This window comes from Neophocaena asiaeorientalis, unplaced genomic scaffold (assembly GCF_003031525.2).
Source record: "Neophocaena asiaeorientalis asiaeorientalis breed wild unplaced genomic scaffold, Neophocaena_asiaeorientalis_V1.1 scaffold124, whole genome shotgun sequence".
NCBI lineage: Eukaryota > Metazoa > Chordata > Mammalia > Artiodactyla > Phocoenidae > Neophocaena > Neophocaena asiaeorientalis.
Window position 1 is genome coordinate 4,384,242 of NW_020174135.1, and position 22,857 is coordinate 4,407,098.

At 45.8% G+C, this 22,857-nt stretch overlaps 1 protein-coding gene across 2 annotated transcripts in view; it reads left to right on the top strand.

The window, feature by feature from the left end:
- FBXO15 (F-box protein 15) overlaps positions 1 to 22,857 on the top strand; it is a 40,567-nt gene that overhangs the window by 4,202 nt on the left and 13,508 nt on the right. Inside the window, exons 2-8 of one of the 2 annotated variants that reach the window (XM_024754893.1) lie at positions 3,362 to 3,472; positions 7,487 to 7,591; positions 11,101 to 11,343; positions 11,911 to 12,120; positions 15,290 to 15,416; positions 16,594 to 16,676; positions 17,636 to 17,778. In XM_024754893.1, the coding sequence (XP_024610661.1) occupies positions 3,362 to 3,472; positions 7,487 to 7,591; positions 11,101 to 11,343; positions 11,911 to 12,120; positions 15,290 to 15,416; positions 16,594 to 16,676; positions 17,636 to 17,778 (1,022 nt within the window). The remainder of the gene's footprint in view (positions 1 to 3,361; positions 3,473 to 7,486; positions 7,592 to 11,100; positions 11,344 to 11,910; positions 12,121 to 15,289; positions 15,417 to 16,593; positions 16,677 to 17,635; positions 17,779 to 22,857) is intronic. The other variant, XM_024754894.1, reaches the window with a different exon arrangement.

Consider the following 22,857-nt stretch of genomic DNA (forward strand, 5'->3'; position numbering starts at 1 on the left):
TTACAGAGGTCGTGGGGTTTAACTGATGTCTATACAGTTTCTGGTACTTTTCCAGGTGCAGACAGCTTTGAGATGGACATTCCTGAGTGAAGTCTTTGGGCTCGTTTTTTTTGCCTTGGGTTATATTTCTAGATGTGAGATTCTTGGCTTAAAAAAACACGTGCCTCAGGGATATTAGCTCGGTGCTTTGTGACAGCCTGGAGGGGTGGGATGAGGAGAGTGGGAGGGAGGGAGAGGCAAGAGGGAAGACATATGGGAACATATGTATATGTATAGCTGATTCACTTTGTTATAAAGCAGAAACTAACACACCATTGTAAAGCAATTATACCCCAATAAAGATGTTTAAAAAAACAAAAAAAACACGTGCCTTTTAAGGACTTGGCTGTCCATAGTGTTTGCACCAATCTGCGGTCCCAGCAGTGAAGGAGAATGCCTGTTTGCCTGCAGCAGAGCTGCCCTTGTCCTTATCATTTATTTGGTCTTTGCTAACTTGCTAGATTGAAACTGATCAATAGATTGTATTGATTTACTTTTCTTCAGTTCCCTTGGAAAGGTTTAGGGTAATAGTTTTGATTTTTTTGGGCATCTTTTGATTGAGGAAATACATAATGGCAAAAAGCTGTTATCAGTTTACTAATGCTTCTAGACAAATTTATATTTGATCAACCACAGCAGTGTTCATTTAAGTTAAAAAATAGCGTATCAGGGAGAGTCCTTCATCTGTCTTCATCAGTGTTGTGTGTCTAGACTCTTAGACTTCTCGGCACGACCCTTCACACTTGTAGGGGTCTAAGGGTCACCACCTGGGGACTCTGGGTAGATATTGTTATTATTTGCTGGACGGGTAAAAGAAATTCCTTTTGTTTAAAGCCTAAGTGTCAGAAACCTTTGTCTCCTGCAGATATTTTCGTTGAATCTGTAACACAGGTCATATAGAGTTTGCAGGATTAGTTAACCACTTAAAATAAGGAATGCTTTTAAATCATTTAAAAATACTTTAAAAAATTGTGTATCATGTTGAATAGTGCCCCCAGGTTCCCCATCGGCCTCCTGCGTGAGGTTCAGGGAACCCCGGTGCATCGGCTCCTAATAAACCTCTTGCGTGTTGCAACGGCTCTCGACTCTTGGCGGTTCTTGGGCGAGTTGGAATCCCTCGTAGACCGCTTGGGTCTAACACCCCCATCTCCCCCCGCAAATTCATGTCCACCCAGAACCTCAGGATGTGACTTTATTTGGAAATAGGGTCTCTGCAGATGTAATTAGTTAAGATGAGGTCATGCTGGATTAGGGTGGGTCCTAAATTGAATGTGACTGCTGTTCTATAGGAAGACACACACACAAAGAGGGAAGATGGCTTTGTAAGGAGAGAGCAGAGATTGGAGTTAGTTAGCTTAGCTGCCATGAGCTAAGAAACACCAAGGATTGTCAGCAACCATCAGAAGCTGGAAGAGGCAAGGAAGGATTCTGTCCCATAGTCTTGGGAGGGAGCATGGCCCTCCCAGCACCTTGATTTTGGGCATTTGGCCCCTAGGTCTGTGAGACAATAAGCCACCTGGTTTAAGGTACTTTGTTAAGGCAGCCCTAGGAAATTAATACAATTAGGAAATTGTATTTTACCTCTGATTACTGTTAGAGCCAGGGCAATGGACTTAAAGCTTTTCTACTGTGGAAATCTTTGCTGAAACAACAGAAGTATAAAATTACAGCACAGGTGGAGTTCTCTGGTCAAAGGGGGAGAGGGCGTTGCAAAGCTCTCCAGATGAGCATTTCTCCTTGCCCTTTCCCTACTGCTCTGCATCTGGCTAGGAAATCAGATAAGATGAAGAGCGCCTGAGTGCCTTTTGCTGAAGCTGGGATGGAGAGGCGTGGGGAGCAGCAGGATCTGGAATGGTTTCCTGTATTCAGCCTCTCCTGGGTTGAGGTGCCAGCGTGTAGAGGATATCTCATGTTTATTGAGGGCTTACTGTGTGCCAGCCATTATGCTTGTTTCTGAAGAGAAAAATCTGTTAAGGGAAGAGAAGCTCATTCTCTGGCTGGTCAGAATCACCTGGGGCATCGTCAGGCAACTTGAGCGCATGCTGACGTGTACATGTTGGCGTGTCCATCTCCGTGGCAGGCACCAGGCTACTCCGAGTCCGTGGGTGATACACTCCCCATGCCTCCTAAGAGCAGGTTATGCTTGGGGTTGAGGGCCACCCTCTGTTCAGATCTGTCCGTGTGGATTTCATTCTTCCACTTCCAGAGAGACTGTTGCCCTTACTTCCAAGTTCTTAGGCCCCCCTCCTTTTGCCCCCAATCATTGCCCATATCCTTTTTGAGTGATAGTCTAAATATATCCAGGAAGTCATCTTGGTGGGAAAAATGGGGTGGGGGAGTGGTAAAACCCTTGATGAACAAAGGACATCCTCAGAGCCATAGCGCTGGCGAACTAAGCATACAGAGTACACGCACTCTAGATTTTAGTCACTTCTGAAATAGCGTGCTGGCCGGGAGGTGGGGCAGTTATCGGTGTGTGTATTGGGGAGGGGGTAAAAAGGAAGCTTCCAGATCTTCCCAGGAGAAGTCGTGTGCCCACCAGGAGCGCTCTCTGTGCACTGCTGCCTAGAAGTGGGAAACTGAGCTTGGTGACTTTCTGGGCATTTCAGATCCCTGCCCAGCTGCTGTTGAGTCCTGCAGGTCTTGAGGACTGATTTTAATAAAAATTTATTTGGGGAGGTTCTGAAAAGGACTAACTGCATAAAATGTTAGATCTCATTAAGTCTTAAAAGCCATTGACTATAAGATTCACTATTATTTTACGTTTATTATTTACCACTAAAATAAAAAGAATGCCAATTAAAACGTGTTCCATTGAATGTGAGATGTAAAGGGTAAGCGAGTTTGAGGATGAGTGTTTGGTCCTCCTGTGGATGTGACTGCCAGAGCTGGAACCAGCCGTTATTCCTCAAAGGTCGGCAAACTCGGAGACTGTGGTGGCAGCTCTGGTTCACAAATTTACATTTTTGTACTCTGTGGATGTTATCTTTATTAGGTTTCTGTTGTGTTATTGGAACTGGACAGCTGATGCATTTTATCTGTTCCCTTTTTATTTCCATTCAGTACACTTTATAGCAGCTCTTTGATATGCTGACAGCCTATAATAAAACACGTCAGTCAGAGTGAGTCCAGTTTTCAGGTTTACTCAGGACACTGAACATCTCACCATCCTCTCTGCTGCCCTCCCTCCCTCCTTCCCTCCCTCCCTTGTTGTAGATGAAGTTTCATAGTGAGTAGTCTTTGGAGTTTATGCATCCTTTATGTTTTGTAGAGGGGAATGGACAGGCGCCTTATACTTTGTATTTTCCGTGTTTGTTTTCAGAACCGGGCGAGGTGTCAGGCTGGTCGCGGGCTGTGCTGCTCTGGGTCACCGGGCCCGGCTGGATGAGCTCTGTGGGAAATCCTGCACCGGCTGCTCTGTGTCTCTGGACGGGTAAGGAGCAGAGGTGGTCTGCTGCTCAGGGGGGCTGCATATATCGGGTTGCTCTTTTTATTTTATTTATGGCTGTGTTGGGTCTTCGTTTCTGTGCCAGGGCTTTCTCTAGTTGCAGCAAGTGGGGGCCACTCTTCATCGTGGTGCGCGGGCCTCTCACTATTGCGGCCTCTCTTGTTGTGGAGCACAGGCTCCAGACGCGCAGGCTCAGTAATTGTGGCTCACGGGGCTAGTTGCTCCACAGCATGTGGGATCTTCCCGGACCAGGGTTCGAACCCGGGTCCCCTGCATTGGCAGGCAGACTCTCAACCGCTGCGCCACCAGGGAAGCCCCTCGGGTTGCTCTTTTGAGCTCTGTAAGAATAGAACTGTGTCGGAAGAATGCACAACACGGAGAGGATGGTTATGAGTCATCAGCCTGTCATTATTAGACTAGTTTCATGAAGCTAAACTTCTAAAAGTGACAAGTAAACTTAGTTTTCCTTTTTAAAAAAGGTTCTTCAGAATTATTCACTTCCCATTTGATGAAGACCCTTGAAAAAGGAGAAAGAAGATTAAAGTGTGTTCTTCTGAAAGCTTACAAGATCTCCGACTTGATTAGCTTTCAGGATTTTGGGAGCCTCTTTTGCCACGGCAGGTTCTGTACTGTGACCCTCAGCAGCAAGATCTGTAGAAACTTTTTAAAAAATTTATTATTTGAGATTGATGCTGAAATGCTTGTGGATTCGTACTGTACTGATGTTTCTGGAGCACCAGCTGTATATACGCTCAGTGTTGTGTGGAGTCCTGGAAGCTTGGCGCTGCTGTAGCGTCTTACAGCGCAAGGCGGGGGGTGCACCTGGTCTACGCATTTCCAATGTAAATTGCCTGACTTCAAGTTTTGGGCTTTTAATACCATGTCATAACTAGCTCAGGTAACAGTGTACATACTTTCACTATGATTTTGAAAAGAAAGAAAAGGACAAAAAAGAAAGATTTAATTAAGGACATTGATTTAAACTTTGTATATTCTGGGAATAGAATCTGTCATTTGATAACCTGATAGGAGAAGTAGGACAGGTACGCATCCAGCTGGTCCCTCTCATCAATATCCGAGGACCTTCTCTGTACCAGATGCTATGCTTGGAGGAGAATGCAGGTGGCGAGCTGCTCACATGTGTTCTCATGAGGCTTATGGTCTTGTGGGGGGAACACAGATTAAAATGAGGAATGGATTATAAATTGGGGTACGTGCTATCAAGAAAACAAATGGACTCCATAATCCAGATTAGTGGGCTAGGATGGTCAGGAAAGACTTTGCTGAGGAGCTGACATTTAAGCTGAGAACTGAAAACTGAGATGAAAGGGCTTGGAGAAGAGCATCTAGAGGGGAAGCCAGGTGGGCAGAGAGGGGGCCTGGACCTGCTGCAGGAGCAGGGGCGGTGGGCAAGGGGAAGGGGCCCAGAGTCCATGGGGAGGAGTCTGGACCTTATTCACGGTGTGGGATTTTTAAAATAAATTTATTTATTTTATTTTTGGCTGCGTTGGGTCTTCGTTGCTGTGCGCGGGCTTTCTCTAGTTGTGGCGAGCAGGGGCTACTCTTTGTTGAGGTGCACGGGCTTCTCATTGTGGTGGCTTCTCTTGTTGCAGAGCACGGGCTCTAGGCACGTGGGCTCAAGTAGTTGTGGTGCTCGGGCTCAGTAGTTGTGTCTTGAGGGCTCTGGAGCACAGGCTCAGTAGTCATGGCTCATGGGCTTTGTTGCTCCACGGCATGTGGGATCTGGCATCTTCCCGGACCAGGTCTCGATCCCGTGTCCCCTGCACTGGCAGGTGGCTTCTTAACCACCGCACCACCAGGGAAGTCCATGATGTGGGATTTTAAGCATGGAGGTGTGATGCCATTTGATTTCTCACATTACCTTGTTTACTTGTTTACCTGTCTCCCTTGTCTAGGAGGAGGGGAGATGGAGAGACACTGGCCAAGTTGAGGTACATTTGGGGCATAAGTGACATGACTCGTTTATGAACCAGACGTGGGTGTTTGGGGAAACAGACCTGAGACGGGAATCCCAGACTGTTGGCTTGAGCGGTGTGTCTGTGGAGGTACTGCCTGTGGGGTTGGAGAGTGCTGGGGGTGGGAGGCAGAGTGACAGCTGGGCACTGGACACAGGCAGCGAGGATGCCGGTGGCGCCAGGGAGAGTGTGGAGGTGGCAGTGGAGGGGCCTCAGGGCTGAGCTCAGAGGGCCCGGGACGTTTTGAACCACCGGGGAGCAGGAAAGACCAGCGAGGTCCCAGAAAGGGAGGGGGGTGGCGTGTGACCCGGGAGAGGGGCTGGCTGCTAGAACAGGGGTGGCTTGTTCAGTGGTGCTGGGCGCGGGGCCGCCTCTGCAGCTGTTCCAGGCCAGTGGCGGGCAATGGGCTGCCTTTATTTCGCATGTAGTGTTTGTATGTTTCACACCGAATGTAGAAAGCCGAAAGGAAGTGGGAGGCAGGGTGGTGGAGGCAGCAGGTGTGGACAGAAGCTTGGCAGCGAGAGGAGATGGGGGACGAGGAGAGCACTGTCTCGGTGCACTTTTGGGGCAGGGTTCTCGGAGGCTGATGTGGATGTTGGGGAAGAGCAGCGGCCGGAGGGGAGGCAGGGCTGGAAGGGCTGGGTCCCTGGACACACACGGGCCTGGGCACCTGAGCGTGGGTCCGCACGCGGCTCTGCAGGGCTTGGGCTTTCTCTGTGGGAACAGGGAGCAAGGACAGCGTGAGTGGGGTTCGCAGAGGTTGCTCCGTGTGGACCGTGAATTCCCGCAGCCTGAGAACAAGCGTGCACAGGTTACATTTTCTCGGGGAGGTTTTCTTTGACCGTCCTGCCCCTCACCTTCCTCTGTCCCTTTCTCTCTCCCGTCCCCCCACCACCGAGTACAATCTCCTGTAGCTGCGTTTTCATTTTTCCTTTCGCCTGAGGTTCAAAAGTGCCCATTCCTGGCTTCTAACACCAGTCATGCTTTCTAGGCGTTTCAGATTCTTACAGTGTTTTGTAAAATTCTAAGATCATAGAAATAGATGGGAGATTAAGGATGCATCTCAACATCCTATTTATTTAGGCAGATGAAGGAAATGAAAAGGACACTTCAGGGAACCTTCCGGGGCCTGGCGTCTCCCTGAAGCCCCAGAGGAAGCATCACGGGGTGAGGTCTTGTGGGAGGAGGGTGCAGGGGTGTCGCCGGGCTGGGGGAGAACAAGTTGACGTATCCTGTTCCGCTCGTATGTTTGGGAAGCGGGGGCGGTTGTGTTTTTCTTATTAATACGGGCAGACCTCGTTTCGCTGCGCTTCACTTGATCGTGCTCTGCAGATACTGCGTTTTTTACCAGCTGGTTTGTGGCCACCCTGTGTCGGCATGTCTGTCAGCACCAGTTTCTGACAGCATGTGCTCACCTCTTGTCTCTGTGTCACATTTTGGTAATTCTCACAATATTTCCAACTTTTTTTATCATCACTATATTACGGCAATCTGTGATCAGTGATCTTTGATGGTACTGCTGCGATTCACTGAAAACTCAGCTGATGGTTAGCATTTTTTAGCAATGGAGTATTTTTTTAATAAAGTGTGTACCTTGTTTTCTTAGGCATAATGCTATGCACACTTAGTAGACTATAGTATGGTGTGAGCGTAACTCTTATACGCACCAGGAAATCAAAAAATTCCTGTGACTCGCTTTACTGTGGTGGGTCTAGAGCCAAACCCACCTGCAGTAATATCTGAGGTCTGCCTGTAGCCACGAGTGCGTCCTCTGTCTTTCCTTTCCATTTTCAGTGTGAAAACCTGATTAAAAATACCAAGGAAATTAACTGTTTGTACCCTTGGGTCTCTGCGTTGGTTTAAGTCATGAGAATTGTAACAAGCAGAGCGTATCAATCGAGAAACGATTGAAGGTGAGGGTGCAGTGTGCCTCTTGTACAGGAAGCGTCTGTTTGTTGCCTTCCATTTGGAGATGCACAGCCAGTTGTTTTCTGGATGCTTCTCTGATTCCTCCCTCTCTCAGTTTGCCTTCAGAAATCCTGCTGAAGATCTTGTCCTATTTGGATGCGGTGGCCCTGCTGTGCGCCGGATGTGTGAACAGGCGCTTTTATCACCTGGCCAACGACAAGTAAGGAGAAAAACCAAATCTCTCTGTCGTGTTTGACAGTGTTTTGATGGAAGTCGTGAAAACTAGTAGGAGCTTTTTAACCATATTTTAGAATTTAAAAGAATTTCGAGAGTAGTTTTATACACGAGTAGAAATATGTCTAATGTGTGATATTTTCAAAGGCTTGCATTTCTCTGCATCTCTTTGCGTGAACTGCAAAAGGTGAAGCTTGTTGCTGGTGTAACTGTTGGAGAAAGTGGCTTTTGGTCTGCTGTCCGGGAGGGCTTGCTGTCCCCGAGGCAGGCAGACTTACCCACACAGTCTGCAGCAGCAGTGTGGAGCCTGCCCCTGCCTAACCCCAGCCTGGGCCTTGCAGAGCAGACCCTAAAGAGAGACAAGGAAGGGGCTTCCTTAGGTTTGTGTGGGGAGAACCGAAACTGGCCAGCCATGGAACTTGCTTGGTGGGGAAGCGTAAAGCGGGTAGGATAGGAGAGAACATGTGCTCAGGGAGCCTTTGCCCTGGAAGCAGGAGGCCAGTGGAGCGTCCCTGGGCTAGCGGAGATCTATGAAAAGAGGGATGAAACCCCTTCTTTTGTTTTGTCGCTATGATCTTTGTCTGCAGCTCAGAAGTTTATCTTGGGAGCGAGACAGTGGAATCCTGCAAACTTCTGGTGAGGTTTGTGGTGTCTTGGCTTTGAGGTCCCTCTGTCCTTGAACATCAAAAGATCAGACAGACACTGATCCCACATGGAACCCCTGTGTCAACCAGGGAAAAGAGCAAGATAAGGGGGAATGCAGATTTCACTGGTGGTTTAATAGGGTGAGGAAACGGAGAGTAACAGATGGAGGGCTGTGATAGTGTTGAATGTTGGAACGCAGTGAGCAGGAAACATCTGTACAGTGGTTCTCAGATGCCGGTCCGTGGAGTGGCTGCCTTAGAAGAGCTGGGAGAGTTCAAAAAAATATTTGGATCCCCGGTATGTACATTTCTGCAGATTTTAACTCTGTGTTCTAGAATCTGTGTTTAAAATTTCTCCAGGTTGTACTAATGAACAGCCAAGTTCTCATAACAAGAAGGGGACACGTATTATTCTCTGGTTGGGCAGGGCGGTTTTCTTATCTCTTAATTTAAAAAGATATTTCCTGTATTAGAGAATACACGTCTGTGTCAGTATACACGCAGTGTCAATTCCTGAAATAGTTCTAGAATGAATGTAGGGCAAGTTTTGTGTGTCTCTTTCTTAAAGACCCTTAGTAAGAGATGAAGATATTCGCTAAAGCAAAGTGCAGTGAGGCATTTTTCAAGGAAGGGGTCAACTAAATGTTGAAAACTGTAGCTTTTTTGCAGGTTCTTACCTTATTCAAGGATAGAACTCAGACTATTTAGATAAACTAATAAATTATAAGTTTCTTAGTCTCTATCGCCTCTATCCAAGACCCACACGGGGCAGGCACCAGACCTCTCAGTGCATTTGTGGGCTCAGCTCTAGTGAGAGTCTTTGCATACTTGCCCATCCCACTTTCTTGGAAGTAGCTGTCCTCTAAAAAGCTGAACTTCTTAGGAAGTTAGCCTTCATAAGGTTTGTTTCCTTTTTTGGAGGATAATCTTAATTGTGTCAGTTGAATTGTATTTTCTTAAAAATTTATTTATTTTTGGCTGTGTTCAGTCTTCATTGCTGCGCGTGGGCTTCCTCTAGCTGTGGAGAGCCGGGGCTACTCTTCGTTGCTGTGCGTGGGCTTCTTATTGTGGTGGCTTCTCCTGTTGCGGAGCACAGGCTCTAGAGCGCAGGCTCAGTAGTTGTGGCACATGGGTTTAGTTGCTCTGTGGCCTGTGGGATTCCCAGACCAGGGCTCAAACCCGTGTCCCCTGCATTGGCAAGCAGATTCTTAACCACTGCACCACCAGGGAAGTCCCTGAATTGTATTTTTAAGAGTGTGCTTTCATAGCCAGACATCATAAAAGGATGTATTAACAACTGGATAGGTAAACGATGAATGTTTCTGGAAAGTTAGTGGTACTTTCTAAGCATTGTCTGAGGAGAGGACAGGAGCCCTGCTGTAGCTGATTACACTGCTGACTTTCCGGAGACCCGCTGCAAGGGTGGGGTCTCCCTGGCGCCCTGCCATTTCGGTGGTGCTGCCTCCCTACCCTGCGTAGGGCAGCCCTTGGCCTGAGCACCAGTCTCTGCGTGGGGTAACAGGGAGGCCTACAATCGGGGTGGATCTGGATCATCACGTGGGGGGTTATTTTCCAGCCCTCTGGGAAACACTGTTTATCAAAACGTTAAATTGGCCCTATGTCCTGAACAACCTGATGGAAGTTTTTCTGTGCGTGACTGATCGTCAGATTAGACAGATATGCTCTTGTCCTTAGGTCTGCTTTAGCTTTTTAACAAGGTGGAGCAGTTTGTGGTCAAGAAATGAATGTTTGGGTTTGGGGACGTTCAAAAGCATCCTAAACTTGAACTTTGTGTTTTATAAATAATCAAGGGGAACAACATATGTAATATTTTAATTCTGTAAGACGTTTTCATTCTCTTGAGGCTCCCCTGACTGTGAATTAAGTGAGATAATGTGTGTGAAAATGGTTCATCACAGGAGTGTTAGGATGGTTACTGTAACCAACCAAGGGTGTGGAGTCGAATTCCAGCGTTGTGGCTGATTGGCTCTCTGAATGTGGATATAGTTGTTTGAACCCATTTCTTTGCGCTGTTGAAGCGGCAGTGACATTCGGGGGTTGAGGCTGCATGGATTCAGTGGCAGTTCTGTCACTTACGTACAGATCTGGCCCAGGGCACTTTGCATCTGGGCCTCAGTCACATCATCGGTTCAGTGGGGACAGTAGTAGTTGCAGCTTCATGGGTTTGCCGGGGGGATGAAGTGAGTTAATGCATACGAAGCGCTGAAACAGCGCTCAACACCTGGTGCTCAAAAACGTGAACTGTCACTGTTGGTTGTCATTAATCATCTTTATTTCTTTCCTCTTTGTGCAAGCAGTCCATGTTCATTGTTGAAAAATTAAAATATAGAAAGGAAAAAGAACATACAATTACAAACATGTCAGTTACTGTTGACATGTCTCTGTGTGTGTATATATCTGTGTCTATCTATCTATCTATCTATCTAAAACTCCTTTCTGCTCTTTTCAAAAACATTTATGCATTTAAGATAGGGAATCATGTTGTATACACTTCCTGCTTTTTTCTATAATTGATCTTCTCTTCAATTATTGGTGTAAGACAGCAGTTCTTATTAGGGATGGTACCAAATAGTGTGAGATCACTCGCTGTAACTCAGCCCCGGGAAACAAGCTTTTCCTGTTAGCATGTGTTTCTAGGGTTGGTGAATCTAAGACGCTTACCTCACACTACAGTTCCGTTTAATATAGGAACACTGTAAGTGTTCAGCTTGACTTGTTCATGGAAATAGACTATTTAAAAACGATCGCATGTCTCTCATTTAATATATTCCAGTTACAAGTGCGTTACAGTGTCTCTTAGACAGGTAACATATTTCCTCTCTTCCCCCAGCTTTATTTGGATCAGAATCTACTCAACTGCCTTTTCACCTAAACGCTCTAATTGGAAAGTTAATTCAGTAGAGAAGACAGCCGTGTCTATGAACTCACTGTCAGTTGGGGATAAAGAAGCCGGATATTGGAAGAAAGAATATATTACAAAACAAATAGCGTCTGTAAAAGCAGCTCTAGCTCGGGTTCTCAAACCTCTCCACCCTTACACAGGCCTCCCAGTTAAGACCAAAGAGGCCCTCAGGTAGGCAGGCGTGGCTTCTTGGGGTGGGCGTGTGGTGGTCATGAGAGGGCCGTTAAACACTGAGATGCACCATCACCTTAAAGAAGAAGGGTGGTGTAAGCTCCAAGTATTGTGTACATGGGACCGATGTGTGGTTTGTATTGTGAGGGACTGTTGGATATTTTGTGCTTTTGTGTATCTATAAAATACATAGTATTTTCCTATTCATATATTTGGTTCAGAGGTTTTATGAAAAGCAGAAGCAGCCTGGTCGTCAGCTGTAGTAAAGCAGGAGATTCATTCAAGGCATCCCTCTATGGGCAGAGCCCTTTGTGTTCTTTATCTATGTATCACCAATTCCTGGAACAGAGCAGCTGTTCCGTGAGTGTTTGTTAGGTGAGGAGATAAGTCCTAAGAGAGAACTGTTGAGACTTGAAAATTTATGTCGAGCGTGTTCTAGGAACTTTGGCTTTGGCTTTTAGGGTACCAGGTGCTTTAGAGTTGACATGTGATAGACTGCAGTTCTTTTGTTTTTTGTGTTTTTTTTTGCTGCTAGGCAGACAATTTTGTTTGCTTTTCTTTCTTCAGAATATCTGGTTTAGGTTGGGTAATTATATTGAAAGAAAATAGTGGAAAAGAACACATCCTGGAGCACGTTGATCTTTCCTTCAATGATTCATCAGTCACGGCCATGTGGTATGGCAAAGACTGGCCACGTCTTGTCACGCTGTCGACCTTAGATTTGTGTGGGGTGACGCCAGTGTTTCTGAACCGGTCTCAAACCCCCATGAAAAACGGGTAAGTACGAATCAGCAGAACCTCTGGGTGAGGACATCGTATATGTAAGTGCCAGTTGGCCTTCCTTTTGTCATTAAAAAATACCAGTGGTGTATTTTAACTTGATCGCATCTTACAGCCTTCCTTTCATTCTGGATCACCATCATATAGGAAAAGCAGGGGTTTCTCACACTGATGACAGCCTGAGCTTAGGCTCCTCATACCTTGGTTATCTATAACTTAGGGAATGATATTCTCATAATAATTTCCCGGATGACAGATGGCCGGCCTTTGGAAGTTCTTAGTTTTAACCGTGTTAACACAAAGATATGTAAAACTATTATATTTTCCTTCTTTAGTAAGGGGTACAGTAATCATAGTTTAAACACTAGATCATAAAGTCGTTAATTTTTTTTTATGTACATCTGTGTTGAACTTGGCTAGATTTGCAGTCTTGTGCAGGTGACTTTTCTGTGCCTCTCTTTTATCGTCTGTAAAATGGGGTGATGACAGTTGTGATGTAGGGTTCAGCACGCGTGGCTGCTGTGAAGAAGAGCGAAACGTTTCCTCATCAGATGCGTGTGTGTCGTATTGCTGATGCGCACTGAGCACTTGTTATTATTCTGTCACGAGATGGCTTTGCCCTGGGTTCATACTCATTATCAGGCTTTTGCTTTTCCCAAGAACTCTCTCATGCTCACTTTTCTCACCACTAGTCCTTTTCTTCCAAAAGCTGGACTGTGGCACACATAGCACCCTGACCTCCTGACATAAAATGTATGGAAACGTGAAGGTCGCTGCCTTCTCCTTCTCCAGTGTTGGTTTCCTGCCCCCGGTCGCCTCCTTCCCTCTTTCAGGCCCCTGTGACCTTGCAGGGCATCTGCGGGCGTTGTTCTGACCGCCTTGTGAGCTGCAGCCCCGCCGCGGGCTTTTCTCCCAGCCCTTGCCATGGAAGGTGTTGAGATCTCGCTTTAGGGTCTGCATCTCCACAGAAGAACCACCTTCTTTCCTGGTTCCCCTGCGTACAGACACATTTGAATGATACCTTTATTTGCGTAAATCTCTGAAATTCTCTATGGTATCATGACGGACCCCAGAGTTTTTCTAATGCGGTCTTTAGGTTTTACGCACCGTGAAATTATATTTGGAGAAGGGGTCTGCAACCTCTGTACTAGTTTGAACACTATGTTATCTGGTATCATGAGATCTTGTTTACAGGGATTAGGACAGAACTGTTGACATCAATTAAATGATCATGAAAGTTCATAAAGGGATAGTGTTGAATTGTAAAGCTCAGTTAAAGATACTGTGTTCCTGAAATTGTCATCTAGGTCAGGAATACTAGATACTGCACAGTGACAGAAATGCCAAAATTCATTGGGAAAATTCATTTTATTTAATTTATATACATTAAAACTCAATGGACTTCAGACCGCACTTGATAAAGAGTGGTGAACAAACCCTGAAAGTGTTCTTCAGGAATCTCTTTTGATTGGCACTTTTATCGCAAGTTTGTGAGCAGATGCTTTCATCGTGCGGAAACAAGTCCTTGTGCGCGTCTGTGTGACAGCAGAGGAGAGACTCACTGATTCTGATTTAGGTCTTTCTTGTTTCCTCTGTGAGACTTTTTTTTTTTTTAAAACAGTGAAAGCCTTATCTATGTAATTTGCAGTTTGTGTGTCCCTGTCATATGTGCCTTCCCGGTCGGACACTTTACGCTGTCACTGTGGCCAGCGTTTTCCATTCTGCAGGTGATGCCCTGCGTCCCGAACTTCTGAGAAACGTGGGGTAGATATCAGCTTTAGTTTCTGCACCAGGACGAACCTGTGAGGCCAAGGCAAAGGGAGACCAGCATGTTCTCTGTGGAGTCCGTCCAGCTGGTCTGGAGCCTTGCGTCTGAGGGTGCGGGCTTCGGGCACATTGAGGGGTGTTCTCCCAGCCCCGGCGCCTCGTGGCCACACTGATGATGTCACAGCAGTGGCTGCGGCCTGCGCTCTGGGGAGGTTCTCTCATTTCATTTCCCTCCGTCGAAGGTGGGGCCGTCTCCCTGGACACAGGTGAAGGTCTCGCTGAGGCAGTCTGTAGGGCTGGGGCTAAGGTTTCAGCTCCGGTTCCCAGCCTGGCGTTCAGCTTCCCCCGAGTCTGCTCTCCCGTGCTGAGCATGTTTTTAGGTTCTCCCTCACGCGCACGCTCACCGAACGCCTCTCCCTGACCAGTGTAGTTCTCAGCGCGAGAAGCTCTCCGAGTGAGGGGCCAGGATGGTCTGGCAGCCAGGCATCTGGTTTCCACGCTTACAGCCCCCTCTGCTTTGAGACAGTGCACGGCGGAATGCCTTGGCTTTGAACTTCTGCTTAATGAACAGTTGAATACCTGTCACCTGCTGCTGTGTGTCTTAGGTGCTGGAGGCGCACCCTTGGCGCCAGCTCCTTGGAGACTTTCCTCTGGTGCTGAGCTGTGTTAATTGACCACTGAGATTGCCTCTCCCTCAGGGTTTCCTGAATTGCCTCTGGGAATGACAGACATCTCCGCCTACCATGATAGAGCAAATAGAATGCTTCATTCTGTTGATTTTATGTGTCATGATGAACAGTAGAGCTGAGTTGTGTTTTCTTACACATTTGAGTTACTTACTCTTAGACACTAATTCTAATATCCAGTTCATGCTGTATCTCCTTCATGAAAACACTCATGATTTTGGTTTAAATTTATTTTCCGATGTTACAGTTTTCACTGTCTCTGAGCTATTCTTGATAATAACTTTAAAAGGTTAACCTGCTTTCGGGCAGCCTACTAGACCCCCTACTTTTTTGTCATTTAAGGGATTTCATCTTTGCTTGTGCATCCCACACATTGAGAATCTATTGCTGATTGTAGCGTTGTGCTGGGTTTTGAGGGGAAGAGGATAGAAGACAGTTCTTCCTCTCCCTCACCTGTGTGATTCTTCAGCTCACTGCTGACGGGGCCGTAGAGTTGACAGTAAGAGCGGGGGTGGGGAGAATAAGATAGACGGTAAGAAATTTGGACTTATCCATTTTGCCTTTTATTTATACAAGTTGTTTCTCCTTATTAGCAACGTGTGCATGATTGGCATGTTCTTAATAGTCTTTTTAGATGTGCCAAAGAGAATCGACAACACGGGGGAAGCCAGAGCTCATTTTTCTCTCTCCTTTCTTTGGCATGATGTTCAAAGACCTCGGTGGCATTCTTTAATTGCAAAGTACAACCTGAGTCACTTAACCGAGTCCACCATGCTTGGCTGTGATAGGCTGATCCGGATCTTCTGCCTGCACCCGGGCCTCGTGGTGGGGCTCTGGAAGGTAAGCCCAGCCTGTACCTGCCACGTTTGCTCCGTCGTGCATGGGGTCAAGGGTTAAGTCCTTTAGATGTTCAGCGACTGCACCCTCCTACGGACCTCATGTTCCCCGCTGCCTGGCCCTTGCGCCTTCGTGGCGGGTCTGCCTTTCTACCCTCACCTGTGACACACGAGCCCTTCCCGCCTGGGCGCTTTGGTTCACGTTACCCCTTTAACATCCTGGGACTTTCCCCTTCCTCCTCCAGCCGGTCCACATTCCATCCTTCTGCTCCTTTCACCCCCTTCCTCTGCCAGAGCGTCTCCTGTGCGTTTAACCGGGGGCCCTCAGGTGCATCTCGCCTGGAGCCATGTAAGGATGGCAGCTCCCAAGTTGACTCTGGGGATAGTACTCACATCTGTACACGACGGCCAGGCAGAACCCAGGTCCCCACGCCAGCCTCCGGACCCTTTCTTCCCTCGTCCCGCTCTTGCCGTCGGGTCGTCTTTCTCCCTCAGTCCCTCTGTACAAGGTGACTGGGGGCCAGGCAGCACTTGGCTCGCTCTGGGCTCTTGAGTTGGTCCATCCGGGTTGGCCGAGCGGAAGTCAGGACTCTGGTTGACCCGATCGTCCCATCGGCCACTGGAGAAGGGCAGCTTCAGGCTGCCGTCTGGGTCACCTTCCCCTGGCAGGGCAGCTGTGCCCGGGGAGAAACGGGGGTCGGCTCCTGTGCCGTCCTGTCCTGTCTCCTGCTGCCCGACCGGCTGATGAGTGGACTTGGAGTCTAATCCCTCCCGCTGGGTTTGCCACGTCAGACAGGTCCTGCCACGGCTGCTGAGTGTGTGTGGGGCTAACCTTGTGAAGTTCTTACCAGCCTTCTCTTTATCTTTGAGAAGACTTTGAAGCAACCTGGAACTGACAAAATATATTTCCACAGGCATGATATGTCAGACAGCACTTTGATGTTTCGTAAATACTAGGGTGTTAATCCTTTCGGTCCCGCGTGCTCTGTGTATTTGGGTGCATTGTGGTCCTGCCATCAATGTGACAGATAAGTCTTATTAAACAGTGATAATGCATTGGCACTGCAGGAATCTTAGACTGTAAGAAACCACATCTATCTGTAAGATGAATGTGCTGCGATCTTCACAATGACCTTATGAAAAATTAAAATATTTCAGTTGAAAAATGTATTCTTTTTCAGAGGGAGGAAGAACTGGCTTTTGTTATGGCAAATCTTCATTTCCATCACCTTGTGGAGAGGAGCACGTTAGGCTCGGCTGCTATGTATGTATTCGTATGTGGTGTATTAAGTTTTGTACAGTCAGCATAAAGGATCCGGAGTTGATACCATCTTAATATCCTGAGAATAGCTACAAAGACATTCTGTCTTTAATCAGTAGACAGAAGCCAACAGACAAAATTATGTAGCTGTTGCTAAAAACATTGGATTATCCGTCAGTAGCTGTTTGCTTTATTTGTTTGGGTTCAGGGTGATGCACCTTGTGGAGTATGATTTATAGGGCAGGGAAGCTTCATTACTGCCAGATGCTAGTGCACTGAGGTGCTGCAGGTTCTCTGCAGTAGTTTGCATTTTCATGTCTTGAAAGGCAGGCAGACCTGTGGCCCACTTGGCCTGACCTGCAGATGTGTTTTTGCTTGGTTGGGACAGCGTGTCTGTTAATGGACTTCGGGCCATCAGGTGGGGGACATGCTTTCCGGCTCACTGCTCCTCTCACCCTTCCCCTGGGGCTGAGACTCCCGTATGCCTTTTTTTTTTTTTAACGTGAAATGCTCCCCAGTGCTTCTGAGTTTGTTACGTTATGTAGTAACGCGTTTCTTACTGAATGAAAGCTCGTTCATTGTGGCTTTGGGTCTTCTTCCGGGGGGTCCCTGAGCTGTAGGTCTGTTGTTGGGTGCATTTTCCTGCTGCGCATTCAGCCCCCTGGATGCCGAGACCACTGTGGAGCAGAGTGGAGCTGCTGCCCCGGGTGGATTTCAGAACCATGTTCTGTCATGGTGGTCTGGAGATGCGCAGGGAACACACGCTTCTGCCCGTTTATATGGAAGTTGGTAGAAGGAACGGGGGGCCATGCTCCTGTGTCTGTGATACTGAACGTGATTGGGAATCTGTAGAGGGTTGATGAGAGCTGGTGCTTTGAAGGGGTGTTAATTTTTTAAAGAGTATTTCCAATTCAAGCATTTTAACTCTGGTGTTGACAGGTACATTTTGTTTTACTTTTTAGCCCCTACGAGCTGCCTCCTCATACCCCCCTTTCGGATGACAGCCCGGAGTGTGGACTGAGTGGCTACCAACTCCATGTTGATATGCACAGCGGGGGAGTTTTCTGCCTGTGTGGCACATTTCGCAACCTCTCCACCAGCAAAGGTAAAACTCATTGCGTCTTTTGTTTCAGAGTGGAATTCCAAGGCTGGAGAGGCGAGGGGACCACGTTTTATATCTGAGTTAAGAATTGCCCCCTGGCTGGCCGCTTAACCGTGTCCTGGCCCTCCGTCCTCCCAGACCCTGATCACTAGGACTTGTGCAGTTCCTCAGCTGCTGGCTCTGTCTCCGTCATCACCGTCACCCCTGCTCTGCCTCCTGGAATATTCTCTGCTCAGCCTTTCTCCTGGTACTTATTGCTTTGCCCTACCGCATCCCCCCTCTCCCACCCCAACTTCGTCTCTTCTTTCTCAGAGGAGTTTGGTCGATTTGCCAGCAGGGCTAGTGTCGAGCCTGTCCAGGATGAGAGTAGAGGCAGCGAGCCCTCTGTCCTGCACAGTGTTTATCACGCTCATGGAAGCCGAGACATGGACTGGGGCGGACAGAGGAGGGAAGGGATACCAGTCAAGAGGAGGAAAAGAGGGAATGCAGTGTGCCCTGCTCTGGTTTCTCTGACTGGTTCCTCTTGCTCTCTTTCCTCTGTATCCCACGACCTTGAAGTTTGGTGTAGAGACTTGCATAGACTGAAGTTTAACATTTGTCGTAAGAATATATTACAGGGGAAACTATGCACTTCGTTTCTGAATATCCTGTTCCCAAAATTCTTTTAGCTAATGGATTTGACATCCATTAATACTCCTTGCCCAAATCAGTTTTCCAAATCAGTTTTTTTGAGCTTAGGAAATGGTGGTTTTAAAATTATGTCATTGTGTCCACATTTATTAGCTGAGCTTTTGTAAAGAGCTTTCCTTCATCAGCTGGGTGGATCCTGTAATGGCAGGGTAAACGCTTGCATCTTTTCTCTTTTAACCACCAATTTTCAGATTAGGAAAGTGATGTAATTGTCGCCTCCTGTGGTGGGAAATGGTTTTGAGTGCACTCTCTCCTCTCTGTCTTTCTTGTTTAGTGTCACTTTGGACTCTTTGGTTTTTATTTACTCAGTAATTTATAATCAATTACAGACATTATTCTTTGTGAACCTAAGTTTGTTCTTTGTGAAGTCCCCAGTTTGGTCAGTGGGATCTACATCAGGCTGGCTTCCGTGCCATTTTCATAGCCTCCTTTCTTCTCTGAGCCGTCTTTGCATTTGTCTCGGGAAGATTTCTAGATTTTTCTGTGCTTGATGGCACCTCTGATAGAGCTGTGACAAATGTGTATATTAACCTAGGGTGGATTGACATCTTCGTCATTGATTTATCCTACCCATAAATGTGGAGTGTCTTTCAGTTTGTTCAGAAATACTTTTATGTCTTGTAGGAGTGTATCAGAACTTTCTTCATACTAATTTTGCACATTTCTTAAGATTGTTAGTAAGTATTTCATCTTTGTTATTTCTGATATTATATCTCCTAATTGTTTTGTGATGTCTTTGTGTGGTTTTGGTCTCAGGCCACTGCTGATCTGATAGAATGAGTTGGGAAGTATTCCTAACACTCGAATTTTTCGGAGGATTTTGGGTACAACTGGCAGTATTTCTTAAGTGGTTGGTGGAATTCACCTGTGAAGCCATCAGGACCTGGAGCTTGCTTCGTGGGAAGGTTTTTAACTACAGTTTCAATTTCTTTTACAGATGTATGGCTATTTAGGTTATGTATTTCTTCTTGTGTGAGCTTTGGTATGTTGCGTCGTTCAAGCAATTTGCCTAAATATTAAATTGGTTAAGATTGATCAGTGGGTTCAGGGATTTTTCAACCTGCTTCTTCTACTGTAAATTTCTCCATGAATGTTTACCAGATGATGGGTACTTATATCCATCATTTTATTAGAGATTGTAAAATGATGATCCCCTAATTCTGTCATTCCTTCTACCTCTGTTATTAGCATTCTTTTATAAAGAAGGGTTTTCTATTATCAACTATTTAATTACCACGAAATATAACTAATATAGGAAAGGCATGGTACATGCTTAATTCTTCATTAATTTACAACATAGTGATTAATGCTCTAATAGTCTTTGAAGATAACTTGCAAGTTTTTTGGGGGGGGAGGTATTATGAATTCATGGATTAAAAAAATAGAGGTTATGTTTTTTAGTCCACTTGAAGTCATTATTATTTTTATTGTTACTGTGATGTTCAAATTGTGCTGTCATCTCATCGCATCTCCTGTTCTTTTGATATGAGTGTGGTCATCTTTGGTAACTTGCTTGTGTTCTAACAGGACAAGATACCTCAGGCTCATTTTGTCTGTTTCCTATCCAGACCTGGAGTTGGCCATTTTCCCTAGGAGCTCTGGTTCCTTTTCGTTCCCACTACACTATGGTATTTAGAGACCATAATCTGCATCCTGGGGATGCACATTACTCTTGGGTTTTCATTTCTTTTAGGGTTTTCAGTAGGCAGAGCTATGAGGTTTGTAGGTTTTATAATACGTAGAAATAAATCATACATTCATTTAAATTAAATATCTTGGGGTTTTTAATTAACCTTTTTTATTATACACTTATATTTCTTTTCTTCTGCTCAGAGTCTTTGTGCCGAACAACATCAAAGTATATAATAATTTCAAAAACAGTACTGCAATTATTAGTAATAACCTACTGAATGTTATTTTAATTAAGATTTTCCTTGTGGTTCTTTATGTGTTTAAGATATGTCATGTTAGAAAAAGTTAAGTCACCTAAAATAATTCTGCTGTCTGTGGGTATGCTATCTCTTTGATACACAATTAGAGTGATTTGCTTCAGTTGATTTTTTATTTTTTCAGGATTCCTTTGCTCCTACTTTTACATTTAAAAATTGCATACAACATTTATATGGTCCAAAGTTGAAGTTACAAAGCAATGTAGTTCAGAGACATTTACTTCTACTCTTGTCCCGTCACTCCTCTTCCTTTCCTCCCTTCAAAGTTAACCCTTTATATTAGCTAAGGTTTGTTCTTTAAATGTTTCTTTTTGAATACATAATGCTATAATCAATATATTCATATTTGTTCCATTTTTTTTTAATGAGGCATACTATACTCCCTTTTAAGTTCCTTCCTTTTTCCCAATTAATAATTTATTCTGGAGATTAGTCTTTATTTATTTATTTTTTTAATGGGCATGTTGGTTTGTTTGTTTATTAGTTATTTATTTTTGGCTGTGTTGGGTCTTCATTGCTGTGTGCGGGCTTTTCTAGTTGTGGCGAACAGGGGTTACTCTTCGTTGCGGCGCGCGGGCTTCTCATTGCAGTGGCTTCTCGTTGTGGAGCACGGGCTCTAGGCACATGGGTTTCAGTAGTTGTGGCTCGTGGGCTCTAGAGCGCAGGCTCAGTAGTTGTGGCGCACGAGCTTAGCTGCTCCGCGGCATGTGGGATCTTCCCGGACCAGGGCTCGAACCCGTGTCCCCTGCATTGGCAGGCGGATTCTTAACCACTGCGCCACCAGGGAAGCCCTGGAGATTAGTCTTTAGAATGAGATACAGATCTTTTTCATTCTCTCTTTTTAAAACATCTATAGGTAGGTAGTTTGTTAATGTCTTTTTCCGTGGTTTCCAGTCTTTGCTGTTACAGGTGGTGGAATAGCGAATATAAAAGGGATAGCCTTGTTCACACGTTGCTTCATGTTTTGGCAGCTTGTCTTTGGGAGACTTGCTTAGAAATAGGGTTGTTAGCTCAAAGGGTAAATGCAAATGTAATTTTGAAGAACACTGGCAAATTCCCCTCTTATGAGGGTATTACCAACTTAATGGGAAATTAAGTTAATAAAATACGTTATCACTAAGTATGTTTGTTCCAGGTTTTTGTTATGTGTTCTTACAAGTTAAGGAAGTTTCTTTCTATTCCTGGATTTGTTGGATTTTTTGAAAAAAATCAGGAATAATTGTTAAATGTTATCAAATACATTTGGGCAACTGTTGATGATATGATTTTTTTTCTCCTTTACACCATTATAGTGAATTTCATTAATGTATCTTCTATTGGTTAACATCCTAGAATCCCTAAGATAAGCTTCTCTTGTCACATGTATGCTTATTTTTAAGGTACTGGTTTCAGTTATTTGGTTTTTAGCATTTTCCATTTAAACTCAGGGTACAGTTTTCCTTTATTTTTTATGTTTTAAATCTGTTTCTGATTCTGTTATAATCAGGTTTCCTACTTTTAATTGAATCAGTTTTAGTATTTATATGATTTTCTAGAAATCATCTGTTTTCTTTAGGTTTATTTTGATCTTTTTCTAGCTTTTTTGAGTTGACTGCTTAGATTGTTTAATTTTCAGGTTTTCTTGTTTTTCTTCAGTGGTCTTTCCTTTTCTTTCTTTTTTTTTTTTTCTTTTGCAGTACGTGGGCCTCTCACTGTTGTGGCCTCTCCCGTTGCGGAGCACAGGCTCCGGACGCGCAGGCTCAGCGGCCATGGCTCACGGGCACAGCCGCTCTGCGGCATGTGGGATCTTCCTGGACCGGGGCACGAACCCGTGTCCCCTGCATCGGCAGGGGGACTCTCAACCACTGCGCCACCAGGGAAGCCCTCTTCAGTGGTCTTTATGCCCAGAATCTCAGAGTTAGGAAGGACTGGTGAGGTGATCTAGAGAATGACCCCTCCTGGGCTTGAATTTGCTCTGCCTGGAAACAGCCCACCCGCTTTTGTGAAGGTGTGAAAATTTGGCCTTTCACTGAGCCCAAATTATCTTCTCTGTATTTTAACCCGTTTACCTTTATCCTGATATTTAAAATAGAGGATGAAATCTATCCCTTTTCCCGGTATACACTGTCGAGGGGACTGCTGACATGCCCCCTGTCTATACCCAGGGCACAAACTCGTGGGCCTGGGGCTGTTGTTGGCAGAGAACTTGTTCTCTCACTCTCCAGGGCTCCAGCCCTGCATCCTCAGGGGCCCTTCACTTGCAGCGTTTCCTACCTGACACGATCTCTGTTCTCCAGGGGTTGGGTTGAGGTCTGTCTTAGGCAGGTGCTAGGACTTCAGAGGAGAGGATTCCCCTTCTCCTCGTTCTCAGCAAATATAGCATCACGTTGATGAAGCTGTGTGTGTCCCTCATGCCTAGGCTGTGCCTGTGATGATGATGAGGACAGGACGATGGTGACAGAGA